The sequence below is a fragment of the Rhinolophus sinicus genome, linkage group LG06, assembly GCF_036562045.2.
Source record: "Rhinolophus sinicus isolate RSC01 linkage group LG06, ASM3656204v1, whole genome shotgun sequence".
Lineage (NCBI taxonomy): Eukaryota > Metazoa > Chordata > Mammalia > Chiroptera > Rhinolophidae > Rhinolophus > Rhinolophus sinicus.
In genome coordinates, this window is record NC_133756.1 from 67,576,037 (window position 1) to 67,595,770 (window position 19,734).

At 41.6% G+C, this 19,734-nt stretch overlaps 1 protein-coding gene across 4 annotated transcripts in view; it reads left to right on the forward strand.

Moving 5' to 3' along the window:
- NEDD9 (neural precursor cell expressed, developmentally down-regulated 9) overlaps positions 1-19,734 on the forward strand; it is a 176,694-nt gene that overhangs the window by 130,761 nt on the left and 26,199 nt on the right. For 3 of the 4 annotated variants that reach the window (XM_074335230.1, XM_019743000.2, XM_019742999.2), the window contains exon 3: positions 18,980-19,423. In XM_074335230.1, coding sequence (XP_074191331.1) covers positions 18,980-19,423 — 444 coding nt within the window. Of the gene's footprint in view, positions 1-856; positions 1,042-18,979; positions 19,424-19,734 lie in introns of those variants that run through there. The other variant, XM_019743001.2, reaches the window with a different exon arrangement.

A 19,734-nucleotide genomic window follows, 5' to 3' on the forward strand; every position in this document is an offset into this window, starting at 1 on the left:
GGCAATCTTCAGGAGAGAGCTCAGAAGGAAAAACTTCAGTGTTCAAAGCTGGAGCTAGAAACACCAGCCATCAAAGAACACAGGACTTCATGGACAGTGATGATGTATAGGGCGTCCACTGTCCAGCCCCATCTGAGGGGTCACATCTAACTAACCATTATCCTCCGCAAAGCCAGAGAAGGTCGCTTAATGTGGCTGACACTCAATTCTGGGAGGCCCATGTGAAAAGAAGGCTAGGGAAACCCTGGTGCCTGGGCTAGGCAGTTCCTTTTCACTGAGGGAGAATTGTATTCTGGCTCCTTGCAGACTGACGTTGCAAGTACTTTGAACACTGAAAAGAACAAAAAAAGCAAACAGCCACAAAAAAGGGGAGGGAGGGAGGAGAGAAGGAGAGAGAGAGAGATATCAGCAGGGGTAGTTAGTAAAAAGGGGCCCGGAGACAGAAAACCTTTTGTTCCCCAGAGTTCGTTTCATGTAGAGATTGTGAGGTGAATGGCTTTGAAATAAAATGGATTTATGAAGGAGTTGCTAGGTCACAGGAAACAGGACTGTCAGACTGCTTTGTGAATTCGATTTCTTTAAAACTTAAGTTAATCTTAAAAAGAATTTATCTCCTTTTCCCGGGTTTTTTTTTGGGGGGGGTGGAGTAAGGTTGGGAACGGTTCTCCACTTTGTTTTATTTTCCACTTTTTCTGATAATGTAAAAAGAAATGATCACATTACAAGTTCTTTGTCAGTTTTCAGAAGTTAAGAAGTGGGCGGGACATCGTAGTACCTTGGCCCACTAGCCAATGGCGGGGAAGTATGCAAATATAGTCCGTGATGGGCCCGCCTCAATCAAAACAGTGAGCTCAGAGGCTTTGCTGCACAACTGTGTGGGAGCTCAACGATGAAACTGACAAACCCGCCCAGCTCCGGACCGACCGTTCTCACTTTCATTTAGCACTACACTCGATGGAGGGGCAGATACGCCAGTGCTCAATGCAGTCTAACTAGTGTAGGAAAACGGCTCAATTCATCGCTGCCAAGATGAAGTATAAGGTAAGAGAGTGCCTTTTATATAAGATGAGAGAGAGAGAGAGAGAGAGAGAGAGAGAGAGAGAGAGAGAGAGAGAGAGAGAGAGTTTCACACTGTGACAACTCCTCTGCCGGGATCCCTTGTGTGCCCCAAAGAGTTCTGAAATGGATCTCAGTCAGGTTGGCATACAAGCAAGCAAGCAGTGACCCAGTCTCTAAGACCCACTCTGGGAGTTCACAGCACACCCAGGTCCATCTCCTCTGAAAGTTTTGGGGAATTAGTCTTAGATCCGGTGTGTAGCGACCACTGCAGATCAGAGAGTGTCTAACTTAAAGTGGAGCACGCATTTATTCAAGTCTCGGAGGTTCCCGAGGCCTGGCCTCCACCGTCCATCAGAACTGAGGAGCTGTAATGAGAGAGGACTCAGAACTGCTGAGTTTCTCAGACTGGCTCTTAAAACAGTTTTCAGCCTTTGCTTTAAGCATTTGGTCTGGGAAGAAGTTTGTATTATACTTTTGGTGGGAGAAATTAAAAGTCCCAGGTACTATTATACACAGCTGATGATGGAGAATTTTGATATCCTTAAGTGATGTTGGTTGTAAGAAGAAATGAGTGTTTGCCATTTGGTAAAAACGCTTTTATTGGTGTTTGAATGGACTGAGGGTCTGAAGCTTACTGAGTGCCGGAACACTCTGACAGCATTATTTTCCCATGCGTTTTGCACCGTTGTTTGTGTGTGTATTCTTGGCAAAAGCATTATAACTTGCTCAGCATATCCCATGTTAAGTCGACCCCATTGAGAAAGCAAGCAGCTTCCAGGGACACTGTACAGAAGCAGATTGTAATGAATTGGGTGTGAATTCATCCCCTCTTGGAGGATGAACACTGCTATTCTAGAATAGACAGGAGTCCTAGTGCTTTTAAACAAAAGTGCTATTATTAAAATGCATTTTGGCAAGGTGGCTATGCTTTTGGATTGACAATTAGTATTACCTGTCTGACCTTCGGGGTTGTGCTAGCTGGGAGCTACTTTGCTTTCTCTCTGAATTATCTAGCTTCTGACCCATCCTTTTTTAATGTGATGTTGTAAATACTTGATTATGGCTAATAGCCACTGGCTAACCTCAGGGATAAATCTTTTTGTTCAAAAGTGATAAATCTTACTCAAAGCTCTAAATCTATGTTGAAAGTCTTTATTTATAAAGTATGAGTTATAGTTCTTGGAAAGGGTACAACTATCTGAAGACACAGGTATCAGCTATCACTCTACTATCAGCTTTCCATTATCTGTCTCAGTAGGAAAGATCAGAGGATTGGGTAATCTTCAAGATTCTTAATATTTGGCTTAAAGATGCAACCAGAAACAAATCCCTCTATCTGGCAGGAAAGTTCTCTGTCTTGAAGTAGTTCACCCTGTATTTCCACGGTTTCCTAATTTAGAGCAGTGATGGGACTAGTTAATACTTAGCCTGCAGTGAGTCTTTTGCCCTCTGCTCCCTAATGCTGACTTGCAGAAAAAAGAAAGAAAATATGTTCATGCATTTATTATTGGAAAGTACAAATGGCTGAAACTAACATTGAAAGTTGTAATCTAGAAAGTAACAAAAGTGACAGTATAAAGTCACTTTTATTCAGTGACCTCAGTATGTTTCGTTTTACTCTTATGGAAAGAAAACATCATGGCAACAGATGATGTAAATTGTGACTGGCATTCATGGAGAAAACTTGCCTCTCTGCTGGGTCTTACCAGTGAGGTAAAACCCTGCCAAGTGAGGTAAATACATGGTTTTATTAGCCTGTGGACACCTTTGCTAGCAAAAATACTGACTTCTTTGACTGACCAAGTGACAGATTGACACCTTGTGGTGACTACAAAACAAACTGATAGCTGAAGCAATCTACTTTCTCTTTCTTACAAAGCATATTTTCTCTCTTGTTAGTAATGGACAACTTTATTTAAGGAGAGCATTTCTGTAAATTTAAGTAGAGATGACACAAAGGTAGAGGAGTGATAAATAGCATTTCTTGACTCCCGGTGACAATACAGGATTGTCATGTTTAATTCTCCCAATAACTCTATGAGGTGGGTATGATTATATTCATGATCAAATGTGGAAATTATGGCACAAAGAAGCTAAGTAGTTTATCCAAAGCCACGTAGCTAAAAAGTGGTGGAGCTGGGATTTGAACCAAGGCTGTCTGGTTGCAGAATTTGTGACTTTCAACCACTAGTAAAGAAAAAGAAAGAAGCATCCGTGACCTCCCTAAAATGTCCTGTGTGTCTTATTTTCTTCACCCAGGAAATTTAAGTCTCTATATCATCCCAAGCATTCCTGCAGGATAGAGTCTTTTTTGGATTTGGTTTTTTGTTGTTGTTTTTTTCAGTCAGTAACTACAAAGCAAAGTGAAATATGTGTTTTGCAGTTATTTGTTTAATTTGAGCCACTTAGGTAGTAAAAGCAGATAATTATTAGATTGTAAAATCCTGGAGTCAGGAATTACTTTTTAAACACTGTGTTGTGCTATACACTATCAATTAGCACAGTCAGACTTAACAATGGTCACTGAGAGATTTATAATCCAGCTACTATAAGATTTTTTAAACCAGATTATCTGGTTTGACTACTTCAGGGATCATAACTGAAGAACAACCGAACCTCCATTCATTTTATACTTAAACACAGCCCCAGGTCAGTCAACTATGTATTTGCAATAATCTTGAGAACTGTGGAATGTAAGCTATTACTTTGGTAAACTTTTTTGGTTAGCACCTATCTAGTCTATTTTTATTTCATTGTATTTTTTTTTTTTTTTTTGTTCATGGGAAGGCTGCAGTCAATCTCATATGTACTTAATATTCCATTTCTCTTAAAAGGATTCAGTCTGAGGTTCAATGATAGCAAATTATGGGGGCTTCATTTGTTAATAGTTTTCCACAAGCTCCTCTGAATATACAGAGTGCGTTCAGAAACGTGGGGAAGGGCCCTTGGCTTGTTCAGGGAAGGCTCCCCGTCCGAGGGTCTGGAGGCGACTGCGGCTGCTCTATACTAGGAGAGTGATTGAAGGGCCAGTGCACAGCTGTGTTTGAGCAGAGGCGGAAGACCCCGCCCACTTTCCACAGGCTCAAGAGCCTGGTCTGTGCGCTGCAGGCTCTGCCTCCCTGATCTCTAATGGCTGAGCAGCTTCTGTGGCTTTGCCAGATTTTTGAACCCTATGTGCCTCCATTAAAATTCTAAATTATTTGTCTAATCTACCGTTCAACAAATTCGTTCTTAAATGCTTGGACTGAAGAAAAATTACAGATGGCACTTATAATACAAATCAGAAAACTACATTCTGAAATTCAGATTTCAGTGTTCTGGTTGAATGTGGGTGAGGTAGGTTGGAGACACAAGAAAGTGTTTACTATTAAAAGCTTTTGAGGAGACTGAAAATATTTTTATTTTCTCAAGCTAGCTTGAAAAAAAATCATTGAGGGTCTTTGATTTATGTCTTTTACGACTGAAATGATTCCCAGTTCTTTCCTAGCTTTGACATTTTGGTTTTAAATTCCTTATTCTCTTCTAGATGATTTGTTGTACTCAATCCAAATTAGAAACTCCTGCTCCCCCTTATAAATCTTATGTGAGATCTATAAATTTATAAGCACCAAAAGATGCTTTGAAAAAAATCTTGATGGTTTGTTTATATATTATTGATTGATTGATCAAAACCATTTTTAGAGCTAAGTGACTTAACCTACACAAAGATGAAAGTCTTTGTAGAGCTGAAGGTGTTCTGGTCACACCAAATTTAGCATGTTGCACAGTGTGGAACATACCAAGGATGGCTTGGCATCCTTTCCTTGCCGTAATATACTTCAGTCCTCTTCTCAGAATTCAGCACTGGCTTCCTGTCTGCACCCTCTCAAGACTTCTAAAACCAACTTCCTTTCTTATTTTCAAGCCCCTTTGCAAATTCCCCTCTTTTTTTGTGCCCTTATGACCTCATTGTCTCTCATTGTTTTTTATTCAAGCACTCCTATGCTTCTCTAATTCCAGACTTCTGTAGGGCTTACCTCCCCCACGCACACAGACATAACACCCTCAAAGCACACCCTGTACCTCCAACTCTCTCTTCTCTTTTGACTCTGCTGTGAGAAATCTTGGTCTCATGCTGCTCCCCATTCCTTGCCCCTGTCTCTTTGCGCCTACATGACCTGGTTAGTCTGTCACTTATCACAGGTCAAGTCTCCTCAACCATCCACTCCATGAAGCAATCAAAAGCCCAAACCTTCTTACCTTAACTGTCCTACAATCCCTACAATAGGCTGTTTCAGCTCTGCCCTACTCTGTTAGCACTACTTATTAACTCCTTTCAATCAAATCACTATCTATATAACACCTGTAACTTACATAGGTTGCCCACTGGGGCTTTCCAGTTTTAAGCAAGCCCCATTGAATACAAAAAATAAAGAAATGAAGTATGGGCTGTATTTGTGTGTAGAAGCAAATTGAGAGGCAAGTCATTGAATAAAAAACAGGATCTAAGATCTGTTACGGCCTTGAAGTGGCAGGGTCTTGGTCTTGTATATTCTTATAGTTGAGACAAGATATAGTGTGGACTTTAGGGAAAGACGTTATTATTTCTTGTGATTTAATGTTCTATAACCTTGGGCAAGTTAAGTTCTCTGAGCCTCAATTTTCTTATCTGAAAATAGGGATAATAACTGCTTGTTCTAAGGCCTAAGCAAGATTACATAGGAATGTAAAGTACTTACCATGGCTCCTGGAATATAGTAAGTAGTCAGTGCCAGTTGGCTCCAGCTCTCCTTGTACAATAGATGCTCAATTAATGTTGAAAGGATAGTGTGGACTCAAGACTTGGTGACAGGATTATGTCAAAATCCCAGTTACTAGGTTAAGATGGTTAAATAGTGTTGAGTATTCCATGGGCCCGGATATGTATTGTAGAAATGCAAATGCCACACATAGGGAATTACCAACACACCTATGTGCCCACTTGCTAATATATTAATAACTTGGTACCTTCACTAGTATTAATCAGATTTGACATTCCTGAAATTACAGGACTTTGCTCAAGGTAAGTACTGAACAAATATTGAGTTGAATGTTGAGTTACATAAAATATTTACAAAAATAGCCATTAGAATCTTAATGCTGTATGGCCTAGTAGAAAGAACATGGGTTTTGTTTCAAATCCCACTTAGGTTACTTTCTAACAGTATAATAGGCAAGCTACCATTTTTTCATTTATTAAAGTAGGATTTATAAAATACCTGTCTTATCAGATAGTTGTAAGGATATAAGATATGAAAACCATGAACTTCTACCACATAGTAGGCATACAAAAAACAGCTCTTACATGACACATTATAAGATATATGTAATATATATACACAGATCTATGGGTTGATATACAAGCATTGTGTAGATAAACATTTAAGAAGAAACATTCATTAGAATTGTTTTCCCAAAGCAAAAATATTCATAAAGAAAAGAAAAATTCATCAATTTAAAAAATCGAAGGTGAAATACAAAGGTAGTAAGTTGTGGAGTACAGAGTTCAGTGTAAACTGTATCCCTTATCCTAGCACAGTCCGTTAGAGTGACGTAGAGGTCTTGGTTATCTATTTTTAGATCACTTTAGGGTCAGAAAGAAACCTAGACAAATTGGTTTGAAATGCCAGCCACTGGGACTGTGGCATTACTCTGCAGTAACATATAGACTTAATTATCAAGCCACCTTGCCAAGATAAACAAAACAGGGCCACTGGGAAGAAATACTATATTTCCAACTTAAAACACCAGAGAGTAGCTGCCGGTTTCCTAGGCAATGAATGATTGCAAAGACTATGAGCATGGAAAGGAGACCCCCCAAAAAAAAAAAACCTGTTTATACTTCGTCCACAACACCCCCTCCGTCTATACTTCGTCCACAATACCCACTCCGTCTTATTTACTTTGAACATTCCAGTCATCTCCCTGCAGTAATTCTTACTGGTTAATGAGGACTCTGCAGCCTGGGGAACATAACAGCCTAGCTGCAGAAGACTGTCTTCCTAAGGAATCTTCATTTCAAGATAAATGGCCTTGTTGGTGACCTTTACCACCCGCCATGGAAAGAGTGATTATTTTAGACCACAGTTTTACTAGTCAATGTAACTCAGGTGAATTGAGGCCTATGCTTTAAGGAAGATAGAACAGGCGCTCCAGAAAATGTGAGTAGTGATAGCGTGTGACAGTGATTTTGCATGGTTAAGGTAGGAGGTGGGCAGCAAGATATTAAAATTGCCAGCGGAATGTTTTCAATATACGTCTGGGCCCCACCATGGACTACTAAATACCAGTTTCTTCTTTAAAAAGAGCTCATCCCTTTCCCCGCACCCTCATCTCCAACCATTAATGGTGCTAAATAATGTTGAAGTAGGTGAAGGGTTGAAGGCCCTTATCCAAAGGCTGGGTCCATTGATTTGGAGGTGTCTTATTTCTTTGTAAATCTTGATGTGTGTGCTGCAAATGAGCATTCCTCCTGAAATTTCTAGTATGTCATGGGAATAATTACAAGATATTACCAAAAACATTCCTTATGTGCAATGTTGATGTTTATGCTTACCAGAAATAAAGATTGAGCAACCGTGAATATGTAAAAGGCAAGCATTGCACAAAAATGTTTGATAGCTCCTTTTGAATTCAAGTTTGATTCCTTTCTTTACTCTTTGTGAGTGTGTGGCGGGGATGGGGGTATTATTTGTGAAGCTCCATAGAAAGTTGCCCCAAAAGGCATATAAGGTTAAGATCTGAACCAGATCTTTCTATTTATTAAAGCAATCTGTATTTAGACAGGATGATGTGCCATTAATGTTTTTCCTGATTTTTTTTTTTTTTTTAGTTATGTGGAAACCCTGTGCTATCTCTTCTATGAATTAGCCTTACCTCATTAATTTGTGGTAGTCAGTCAGTTGCCCTTAACTTAGTATTTCACCCACAGGAGATGTGGCTAACTTGTGTAGGCTTCTCTGTCCCCAGGCTCTGTGCTTTACTGAAAGAATGAGCTGGGATACCCCATGCCTCCAGCCCCAACCCCCAATAACCATAATAAGCAAAGCCAGCACACTGGGAAGGCAGTAAAGTGGACTTCCAGACACTCCAGGCTTCTTGGAGTTCAGAGTCTTTAGTATACAACAGAGTACGTTAGTAATCTGTCAATGAGTTTTTTGGGGTTTGGGGTGTGTGTGTGTGTGTGTGTGTGTGTGTGTGTGTGTGTATACATGTGCATGTGTGTTACTAATTGTGGAATGACTTAGAGTTTAGCAGGAAGTGGGTTAGTGGACCAGCAGGACTTCAGTACAGTGTGGGCACAGCAACATTTTGAAGTTTTCTTTTCCCTTGAGTGCTCCTCTGGGATAGAACGTCCATGTTGTTCTCTGATTCTCCAACCGTTTTCACTCAGACCTAAGTGTGATGAGCAACCCTTAGATCAGGGTACGGGGAGACAACAATAGCAATACGGTTAGCCCAACAGCACTCTTTCTCTGAATAACCCCATTCACTGTGAAGCCAGAGTTCTAGACAGTCTCACAGAGGCCCAGATGACTTTGAAATATATCTCATTTCCCCATAAAGATCATCTTGCATTTAGAGAACATGTCCGTTGACAGAATCAAAGACTCCTATTAGTACCTGTCTTTTTTTCTCCCAAATCCTGACTTCACCCAAGGCACACTCATTAGCAACATACATACTTACATGCCTATCTTTTTTTAAGTTTAAAATATATGTAATTTCTGTATTTAGGGAAATATATCTATAGTTCACAAACCCCAAAATGGGACATATGGTCTGACAATGGGAGGGATATTTGAAACTGGGACTGTCTTGGAAAGTTCAGGAACACATGGTCACTGGACAGTTAGCCCATGAGCTGCTCCAGAGATCAGTCAGTGGGAGGCGTATCCATTTTCCCTGATGTCAGCCTCTTGACGGGAAATTATCTAAGAGGCATTTTTTTTAAGTGGATGCAAGCAAATTTTTCATACAAAGTTATAAATAACATTTACTTGTAAATAAGAAGGCGGTCCTTTTCTTGTTTCTTGCAGAAATAGGCATCTTTAGTAATGGCGGAAAACCCATTTTGCAGTGTGGACTTGTGCAGAGAACACAGGAGAGCGTTCAGCAGCAGGGGGATTGTATTTCAGTTGTTCTTGTTTGAAATCTGGCGGTGGCTCTGCCTCGTAGCCTGCAATGTCTGCTCAAGCCTCCTGCCTCCCTTATTAAGATCTTAATTACAGACGCAGCTTACTTCATTGCTGGAGGGAAAGAATTTAGTTTCTCTGAACTGTGTCTGTTTTTTGGTGTGGCAGGTGTAATCATGATGAGATCATTTCTGTTTTGTTTTCTTTTCCTGGAGGAATTTTTTTTGAAGGGGAGGAGTACAGTTCTTAGGACACAGTTTCATAGCTCATAATAGTGCAGTAATAACTGTGCTGTGATTTTATAGAGACCCTTTCTTCTGAAGAAGTCAGAGCATTTTGCATATATGATTTCATGACTCCTCATAATATTATTATAAAGAACATGTCCATTATCCCTATTTTGCAGATGGCTAAACAGAGTCACAAAAGGTGATGTGATTTCATTGTCATTAGTCTTCTAATATGAGGACTGAGACCAGACTCTGTTAATTCAGTTTAGTTTCCGTTCCTCTATTCAGGGTTTCTCAATATCAGCACTATTGACATTTCGGGCTGGATATGCCTGTGTTGTGGGCTGTCCTGTGCATTCCAGGATGTTTAGCAGTATCTCTGGCCTCTACCCACCAGCTACCAGTAAAATACACACACACACACACACACACACACACACACACACTCACTCACACGACCAAAAATGTCTCCAAACATTGCCAAATGTCACCTGGAAGGATAAAATTCCCCCTAGTTAAGAATCACTGGCCTAAATCTCCCCTACTTCCTTCTGTCTAAAAATAATTGCCTTACTGGTTTGATGTGATAGAAGCACAAAAATACAACCATAGAATTGTTTGCCATAATTTTATCATGACCAAGGTTGAGCTTAATGTAACAGGTCCTAACCAAAAGGAAATGTCCTCTTCTATGCTTAGCACCAATTTGTTCAAGCAAATACATACCACAAAACACTAAGAAGCATGGGGTCTCCCCCATGTCACATGTAAAACAATCAGGCCAGAGGAAGACAGACTGCGGAGAATTAAGGTTGCCATAGAGACAGTCTGATACACTCTATATGGAACAGGCATTTAGAGCTGGGCCTTAAAGAAAGCTATTTTAGTCTCATAAACTGGTATATAATATGTACATGTAGGAGCTTGTCTATATACCTAGTCATTGAATGATTTCATTTTGAGGGTTTTTTGGTTTTGTTTTTTAATTTCATTTGCTCCTGCCTAGCTGAGAAGCTGCAGCATCTAAAGGTTCTTTCTTGAGACAGCTCTGCAGTTGCAATGGTGACACCATGTGATTGCATACGTCCCCTCAGCCAAGTATATGGATCCACTTTTTAGAACTCTTTGAGGACCTCACAAGTTAAGTGGGATAATAGCAATCAGGCACCAAACCTAAGTCGGGGACATCCAAAAGAGTTCCAGGGAGGGTTGGCATCCAAGTTACATCAGTTGGGTTCTGGCTGGGAGACTGGAGAAGGTTTCCAGGATGTACACGTATTTGTACTGGCATTATATTTAGATATTGGTCCTGCATTGTACTGTATTTAGATATAACGTCATAGCTTGGGGGCTGCTGCCTACCTTGGTGCTAGAAGATAAGATATATGAGAGTGTAAAAATAGGAAGATCTTCCCGCTTCTTTCAAATACTTTATTAGATGTTACAACTTGTGTGTTTTGACTTTTGAGAAATTGTCATTTGGGGGACCATACTGTAATATAATGGACTGGAGTCTCCTATTCCTTTATCACAATTCTCATTTCACTTCCCCCAAGTACCTGGATGTTGGAGGGATTTGTCTAGACAGGCAGATGTGAGCTGGTGCCAACACTACAATGTTGGCTGAAATCCAGATGGTTGTTTTATTGTTAATAAAACCTATCTTTTGGGTGAGTGGGTGTCAGGCCTTCATCATTATATGGCGCCTATCAGATTTATCTAAGGACAGAACCCTAAAAACAGTTTGTGCCTGCCCCATGTTTTTGATCCTTTGCCAATATACTATACTTAAATCTATCAAAACCAGGCAACCTGGGAGAAATGCTTATAAATTCCAAGGCTTAATAGCAACAGTACTAAATTCTAAGATGGAGAAGGTTCTCAGGAAGTACATCCTGGTCCAGTGGGAAAAAATCCTAGATTGAGAGGGGAACCAGATGCTGTTTCTGGCTCTGCTGCTAATCTAATAGGAGACTTTCTGGGTTGTAAAAGAAGATTGGGTTAGAATGATCTTTAAGACCTCTTCTTAATCTAAAAGTCTAGTCTAGTTGGTTCTGGTCAAGCCATGGGTGACTTCTGGTTCCAATACCCATAGACACCTAGGTGTCCTTCTACCTTCTTTAAGCCCCTCAGGAGTTGCTTAGGTCAATCTGAAAGACCACAGCAGAGTGGGAAATTGAGCTCTTAAAGATACATGTATTATTTATGATGATCAGACTTGTGAGGAAAAACCCATTTTTTTTTCTCAAGTACTGTCAACAATCAAATTCTGGCCAAGAAATAATAGAAGTGGGCTGTGAAGTCACATACATACACTCATACATGCACACCTACTTACCAACTCATTTGTAATTTTTTAAAAATATGAAACAAGGAATTTGCTCCAAGCTTTTGTTGCTTTCATGGTAAACAAACGCCAAGATGTGAAGGTTTCTGTCCTATATCAATCTTAAATCAATAGATGGCATTAGTTCTACTGCAGGAAAGGAAGGGAATACAGCACTTGAAGAAAGACTTTAAATCTCATAGCTATGCTGTCTATATCATGGTACCAAATCTGTCAGCTAGAAGTTCTTCCTGAGATCCAATACCCACATTTGCAATGAGCATCAGATCTTCTCACCAATTCTCCGGAAGTGGTATTATTTTGGCATATGAGCCACCAAAAGAATGCTGTGTTCTGAATGATCCCTCATTGAATAGGAATATGTCATTATGGAAGTGACGTTAAGATTCCCAAACCTGGAAGCCTTTCAGGGGCTCCCACAGAGGGGGTCCTGATGATGCATATGGGGGCTGCTGCATGTCAAAGAATACCTTTGAGAGGGCAAGTGTCTAATGCCACGTTTCTTAAAGCATCTCCCACTCAGAAATGCTCAAAGAGAATGCTATGGCTAAAGTTCACAAGGCTGGAAAATGTAAGAAAATTCAAGGAATTGTGGTAGAATAAATGATATGAACACTCACAGAAGGTCTGAGATATTCACATAAGCTTTGTAACTATCCTAGGGGTTTAGAAGCTTTCCAGAAAAGAAAATCGTTGGCTGAAATGTGGTCTGGGTGGCAGAGGAATCTTTGGTGGCACATGTTGGGCACTTCTCGCTGATGGTCGGCAGTACGACAAGGGACTAGTGGGCCTACGAGACTAGTGGGCCTGTTGCTGCCTTTCTTTGGCTAGTTCAGATCACATAATGTAAAGTGAGTCAGATCACAATCGACAAATATTGCTGAGAAAAAACTTGGATGTGCTATGTATCATATCTGCTAACTCCTGAACTTGAAAATTCTGTGTCTGCTATTTAACAATCTCAAGATCTAACTCAGAAAATTTGACGTTACAGATCATCCAATGAAAGAACCCAGGTATAAACAAAGTATTCCAAGAAGCAGAATCCAGACACTTGTAGATGTCCATGTTTTCTGATGACAGCCGTGTCTTTCTTTTGGGAAATCCCACATCCCCCTGTTTTCTAAAGGTGATGGTCTGGCCAAAATGGTCAGACTAAAACTCATTTTTGTCAGAGGCACAAAAGCACACATGCCTTCCTTTCTCTTCCCCGTGTCCTCAGACTGACCGTGATGATGCTCGTCCTGCATCCGCTTCCTTCAGGACTGATTGCTTTGACAATGGCCATTTCCTTCTGTACTGTGTCTGTTTCTCACGATCTGTTTCACTGTGTGTCTGTGTGTGTGTGTATGTTGTGTGTGCGTGCGTGCTGTGTGTGTATATGCTGTGTGTGTGTGTGCGCTGTGTGTGTGCGTGCGCTGTGTGTGTGCACGCTGTGTGTGTGTGTGTGTGTGTGTGTGTGTGTGAAAGCCATGTTGTTAAGAATGGCAGCCCTGAGGCTGTGGCAGGAGCTCCTATGTGATAAATATAGCATAAAGTAAAAATAATAGGAGGAAGTTGGGCCATTGATGATGCTATCAGTCCTGGTGTGGTAACACACCAGCCATTGTGTCTCATTTCTCTCCAAAGAACAGCATGAATGGTCATGGAAATTACAAGTCACACCTCTCCATATTTGGAATAGCAGATAGTTTCCCTGGAAGTAGGAGTAATAAGCTTTTGACATTTTGATAACAGTGGGGGAAAGGAAAGGCAGGGAAGGGTGGGGGATGATGTGGGAGTTGTCATATGACCTAGAGCTCTCTGTACCCACTGTTCTGGCTCTGTACTCTGTTTTCTTCCCACTCCTCAGGCATAGCTTGAGAACCAGGAACAGCAGAAACCAAAGTCCTGGCAAAGTATGAATGGTGCTCAGTCACCTGCCGCCAGATGTGAGAAGGGAGAGAAAGCTCTTACAGAGAACATTGTATTTAATCAGGCTGGGATGGTCAGTTCCTCCTGGCCTTCCTGTTTGCTCAGTGGTTGTGGACATGAGATTTGGGCTCTCCACCTACGTCATTATCCTGTTTTAGTAGGGAGGGAGGGGCGCTTTCCTGCTGGTTGTCTCCCACGTTCTCTGGCTACGAGGCATGCCTGACTTACACACATCATTTATCTTTCTGGTTCCATTAGTTTATCTTCCCATGTCCATCTGAAAATTTTGACCAAATATCATGCTGATTTCTCTAGAAAAGAATTTCACTCTCTCCATAGAGAACCAGGAAATCAGAATCCAGAATCCATTTCAAGTTAGCAAATATTTAATGAGTGTGTATTTTGTTTCAGACACTGGGCTAAAGTTCTGAAAATGCCAAAGGAAAAAGACAGCTCTCTGAACTTAAGGAGTTCCCAAAATGAATGAGATAGAAATCATACCGTAAGAAAAACTATTACAGAGAGCTGGGAAGAGAAGCAATCAGATAGGTTTGGGAAAGATAACATTCTGGTTATGTGGAAGATGGGTTTTAAGATGGGAAGAGGTTAAATGCTGGAAAACCAGTTGGGAAGGAATTGCCGTATTCCCCCAAAGAACATTGCTGAGGACCTGAACTAGGAATGGCAGGGAGGATGTAAACAGAAAACTCATTGGGTTTCAGGTTGTAAAGAGAGTCTGAAAACCTCTGAGGCTACTGTCTTGGGCAGCTGTGTGCATACTACTAAGAGAGAGAAAGGAGAAGGCGTTTTTGCACTGGATTTCAAGATAAACATACCCATTAGACACCTGGAAATGGGGGATTGAAGTACAGAAGAAATATCTAGGCTGGAGCTATGGATCTGAGTGTTATCTGTATTTAGATACCACAGGCATGGACGTGACTTGCTGTAGAGAACAAGCATATAGAGAAAAGTAGAGATACCTTTGGAACATGATCACTTAAGAAATGAGCCCCCCAATTTTTTGTTTTTTAGCCTGTGAAAGAGAAGGAAGATGAGGGGTCATTAGAACAAGAGAAGAGAGTGAAGCAGGAAGTGGTATCTTGGAAGCCAGAAGAGAGTTTCAAGAAAGATTGGGGTGGGGATCCATGCTAGAGGTGGCTATAATTAGTGCCCCTCAAATAGGATTTATGACCCTAAAGGCTAATTTCCAATCCTGATTGGAACCACAACTTTTGTAGCACATGTATTTGACTTTATTAAATCCTGTCCTAATTCTGGAGCTGGAGACAGGAAGCCTGAATTCTTGTCCCGGTTCTGTGACCTTCTTGCCAGGTGACTTTGCCAAATCATTAACTTCTTGAGCCTCAGTTTTCTCATTTGTAAAGTGAAAGAATTGAACTGTAATTGTTTTAAGTTCCTCTGGCTTTCACGTTCTGTGCCCAATTGTTTTGGTGCTTTGCCAAGCTCAAGCTGCATTTCTAACTGCCAGTCTCTGGAGGCTAACCATCCAACTGGATATAGAATTACATAGCTCTCTTATCTCTCCTTGATTTGTTTCTGTGTTGACCTTTCCTGCCATGGAGATAAATATGGGGGTAGAAGTGAGAAAGAGTAGATCTGCCTCTCCTGGGTTTTTCTAAGATATTCAGATAATCACCTTCTGACTTTGTGGCCTTAAGGAGTCACACCGTTGCACTGAAGGAGGAGGGTTCCTCCACCTTCTCCTAGCCAGACAAATGAACTCTTAATTTGCCTATTTATGAGTTGCATGTGCACTTTCGAATAAGATGGTTTGTGTTTCAAATGAAGTTAATTTTGCTGTTACCGTCTTTCTGAACTCCTGCCTCACACACCAAATACTTCCAAAAGCCAAGCTGCTTACCCATGTTTTCCCCCACTTTTTTACGGACTGTACTCTGCTGGAATCTAATGAGATTCATCCACTGTCTCAGGTCTCTTGAATGCAACCAATAGTTTCATTATCGCTATTGGTAGGCAGATACTTGACAAGAGGTTGCAATGCCTAGAACTCGTTATTAACCTTAAAGAAACATTGCTTTGAGAGACAGTTCTCCTAAACGTAATTGTGAGCAAAGGAAATATCAGATATGTATAATAACATCATTAGATTAGAACCAACCCCTTGACTGAGAGCCGAGAGGAGGCAAACAGGGTAGGGAGGCCAAAGTGCCATCCAACAAATTAAGTAACTAGTCATAATAACTTCTAAAATTTATGGCAATGTTAAAGTACTTGACTTGAATTAACTCATTTAAACCCATGAGGTTTTCATAGATGAGGAAATTGAGGCACAAAGCAGGGAAGTAATCTGCCCAAGTCGCACATCTGGGACACCAAACCCCAAGAGTCTATTTATTCAATAGACATGACAAGAAGAATTGGTCATCTTTAGAACTTCACTGAATGGAATTGAGCCCCATTAGGAGGACATTGTACAGAAGAGATAAGGTGGCTTAGAGTTCTGGAAAGAGAATCCAACCAAGAGACCACCGTTCTATTCCCATCTCTGACACCAACAGTATGGCCTGGGGCAGATGATAAACTGCCCCGCACCTCAGACCTGTTTCCTTCTCTGTAAAACAGGGAGTTTAGGTCCAGGTGTTTCTGAAGGTCTCTGGAGTTGGAATCTTCTGTTTGGGAGAGTGGTTGGGTATAGACACTGGCTCTCTGTAGCTTGCACACATATTAAATAATACTCCTGTTCACACAAGGCTGACAATATCTATCAGTGTATGAGGTGTCACGCTAGCACCCGGGTGCCTGCCACTAACAGCCATGCCAAGCTCTCTTTCTAAATCCTGATCTCTGTAGGCAGTGGGCAGGACTGCTGGGAATTCATGGACAGCTAGTCAGAACTCACCCCTGGTGGCTCCATTAGCAAGGACTCTGGGCTCTGAAGTATTCCCAGAGAAGCAGCTCTTGAGGCACATCGAGAAGCATTAGTGTGCTGCTTACCAGGTGGCGGGAAGGTCCCTGGGACGGGAGACAAAGAACATCCAGAACAAGTCTCACACGGGTTTCTCTCGGCCTCTGATCAGGCACGGTCCAGTGCTCTATTTCAGCGCTTCATGAATTTCATGGCAGTGGCCCAACTCTGAAAGCCTCCAACTTATTTATGCTGATTGGGTCTGTAGACCTTTCCCTTTCTACTGTTTTCTGTTTCTCTTCTTTCCTTTCTTTGAAGCCAATGTAATTGCACAGCTAGCAACCCTCGGTTCCCGTAGAACTGGCCCCTACTCTTTATCACTTCTGATTTCATGTTGAGGCTTCTTTACCAGCCATTCCCAGTTGCTGAATGGGCCCTGGGAAAAGGGACCGAGGCCAGAGGGGTCAGCTCTCTCCTTGCTCCGTAATCTCAGTACACTCCGCTGGACTAATTTCCTTCAACTCATTTTGGTACAAAGGACCAGAATCCCGTCTCCTATAACCTGTGACTTTTCTTTTAAATTACAGGGCACCCAAATGATGGAAGGAGGGAAACAGAGGAGATTTTAGGGTTATGACACATCCTTATTTGGTTCTTCAAGCCAGAGTAGAATGCTACATGGTTTGTCTTTATGTATGTGAACTTCTAATTATTAGAAGGAAACCAAAGCTTCCTAGAATATAAATACAAAGTAAAGCCTTCACCTAGAACACAAACCGTTCATTTTCCCTTTGGCTTCCCTCACTGCTCACCTGTCTACGTCATAGACTTCCCAGAGCTCCAAACTCTCAAGAACAAGGATTTCACGCTTATTCTTAAGGAGCAGCACCAGGCCTCCTGGGTACTGACCTCTATGGCTTTCTCTCCTTTCCTTAGGTTAAGTGGGTACACTCAGAGGAATTTAGTTCACAGAGTAAAAGCTGGGCCCCCTCCCAACCACTGACCAGAGGAGAGATCCCTCACATAGCACAGCCGCTCCATAGCAGAGAACCAGCACACAGCGCAAGACCTGTGGTTACAGGGCACAGAACAGGGGGAGATGATTCATGTGTGTCAGTTATAAAGGAATGCGAAGCATGAGGCTGAAAGAACAAGTCCACATTTCTGGAGAAGAAAACAGGGGACAGAAGTCCGAACTGCAGCCCCCAATTCTACTGTTCTGTAAAGCCACTAACATGCTCCATCCAATCGGCCGTCCTTTGTCCCACAAATGGTCATCATTCTAGTGCATCGAGACATTTTAGTGAAGCACTAGAGAGATCACGTTTAGTTTTCCAAGGGCTTGCGGTGGATTTCCAATGTTCCCTGACTTGCCTGTGTGCTGGGAAGGAGCCGGCATGTGGTGATGGCTGCCATCATGCTGTAAAACACTACTAACGCCAAGAAATGAAATCTTTGGAGCCTTTGAAAGGCTTCCAAGAATGTCAGCACGTACTGCCTGCCCACTTTCTGCTGAATGCCTACTTTGGCTGTCTGCTTAGTACTGAATGTGCCAGACAGGCCTTCATATAAAGAGAGAAAGTGTCTTGGGCCTCTGAAAGGGGAAGGCACAGCCTTTCTTTTGTCAATGGCGAGACTCAAGAAGTAGGAAATAGTGGCAGGGTGAGGAGGGCCCTTCAGGAAAGATATGAATAAAAAACCAAAGGAGAAAGAAATGGCATCTACCTCTGTGTGATAAATTCTTTGTAGCTCCTCGCCAGCAAATCTGGAGATACAAACCACTGCCCTACATTGCTCTATGTTTGATTATCATGGGAAAAAAATGCTTGCTTGGAGATTCTCCCGGTATACAAGCACCTTGTGATCAACTGAAAATAAGAATTTTTAAGTCCCACCATGCATATATTAGTGTCCTTTTGTTTCCATTTTAACACCAAATATAAATGTCATTTGTACTGTTCATTAGGAGGGATGTTCTTTGACTCTTTTCCCTCCAATATTTGAAAAACTTGAGCAATGTCAGTTGTATACATCTGAATATCTTGGCGTATTCTGTTCCTCAGGCTGGCTATAAGAAAGGAAGAAAACTGTTTTGTATAGTAAACCATCATCTGAGTCTTTAACAGCACTCCTTGGCAGAGCAGCTACTGCTTGTGGTGTTCTAAGCTTTTCCAAGGAGGCAGTCTGATGTCATTGGTGGCAGACACAGTATGTATGTATCTGTCTTTTGTCTGCACCATCTGTTTTTCTCCTTACAGGCTATCATTCAGACTTATTCTTCTCTTCTTTCCAGGAAGTATGCCTCTCCATAAGAGCATGGGCTTTAGGTGTTAAAGAGACTGTGCTAATATTCTAACGTGATTTCCCTCTGTTCTTTCCTTCCTAGAATCTTATGGCAAGAGCCTTGTATGACAATGTTCCAGAGTGTGCTGAAGAACTGGCCTTTCGCAAGGGAGACATCCTGACTGTCATAGAGCAGAACACAGGAGGACTGGAAGGGTGGTGGCTCTGCTCCTTACATGGTCGGCAAGGCATTGTCCCAGGCAACCGGGTGAAGCTTCTGATTGGCCCCGTGCAGGAGACCTCCTCCAATCAGGACCAGCCTACTTCTGGACTGATGCAGCAGACCTTTGGCCAACAGAAGCTCTATCAAGTGCCAAACTCACAGGGGGCTCCTCGAGACACCGTCTATCAAGTGCCACCTTCCTACCCAAATCAGGGAATCTACCAAGTACCCACTGGCCACGGTACCCAGGAACAAGATGTATATCAAGTACCATCCATGCAGAGGGGCAATGGGGGAGCTAATGGTCCCCACTTAAGTAAAAAGGTGAGTGACTGACTGACTACACTTTTGTTCAATACAGCAAGAGCTTGTTGACTCTTAGAACACTACTTATTTTTTCCCAGTGCACTCAGAGTAATAGAAATGTTCCTAAAATAAGAACTTGACACTTCCAAGCAGTAAGTATACCTAAATACCCTAGCTCAGGCAGTACTGTTGCATCATTTTTCTATTCATTAGTCAGTAAAACTTTCTTGAACACCTAACCATGTGCCAATTACTGTTGATACACAGCTATTATAAGTTCCTGTGCCATTCCAGGTCATACTGGATCATTTCTCTTCATCTTTCTAAAA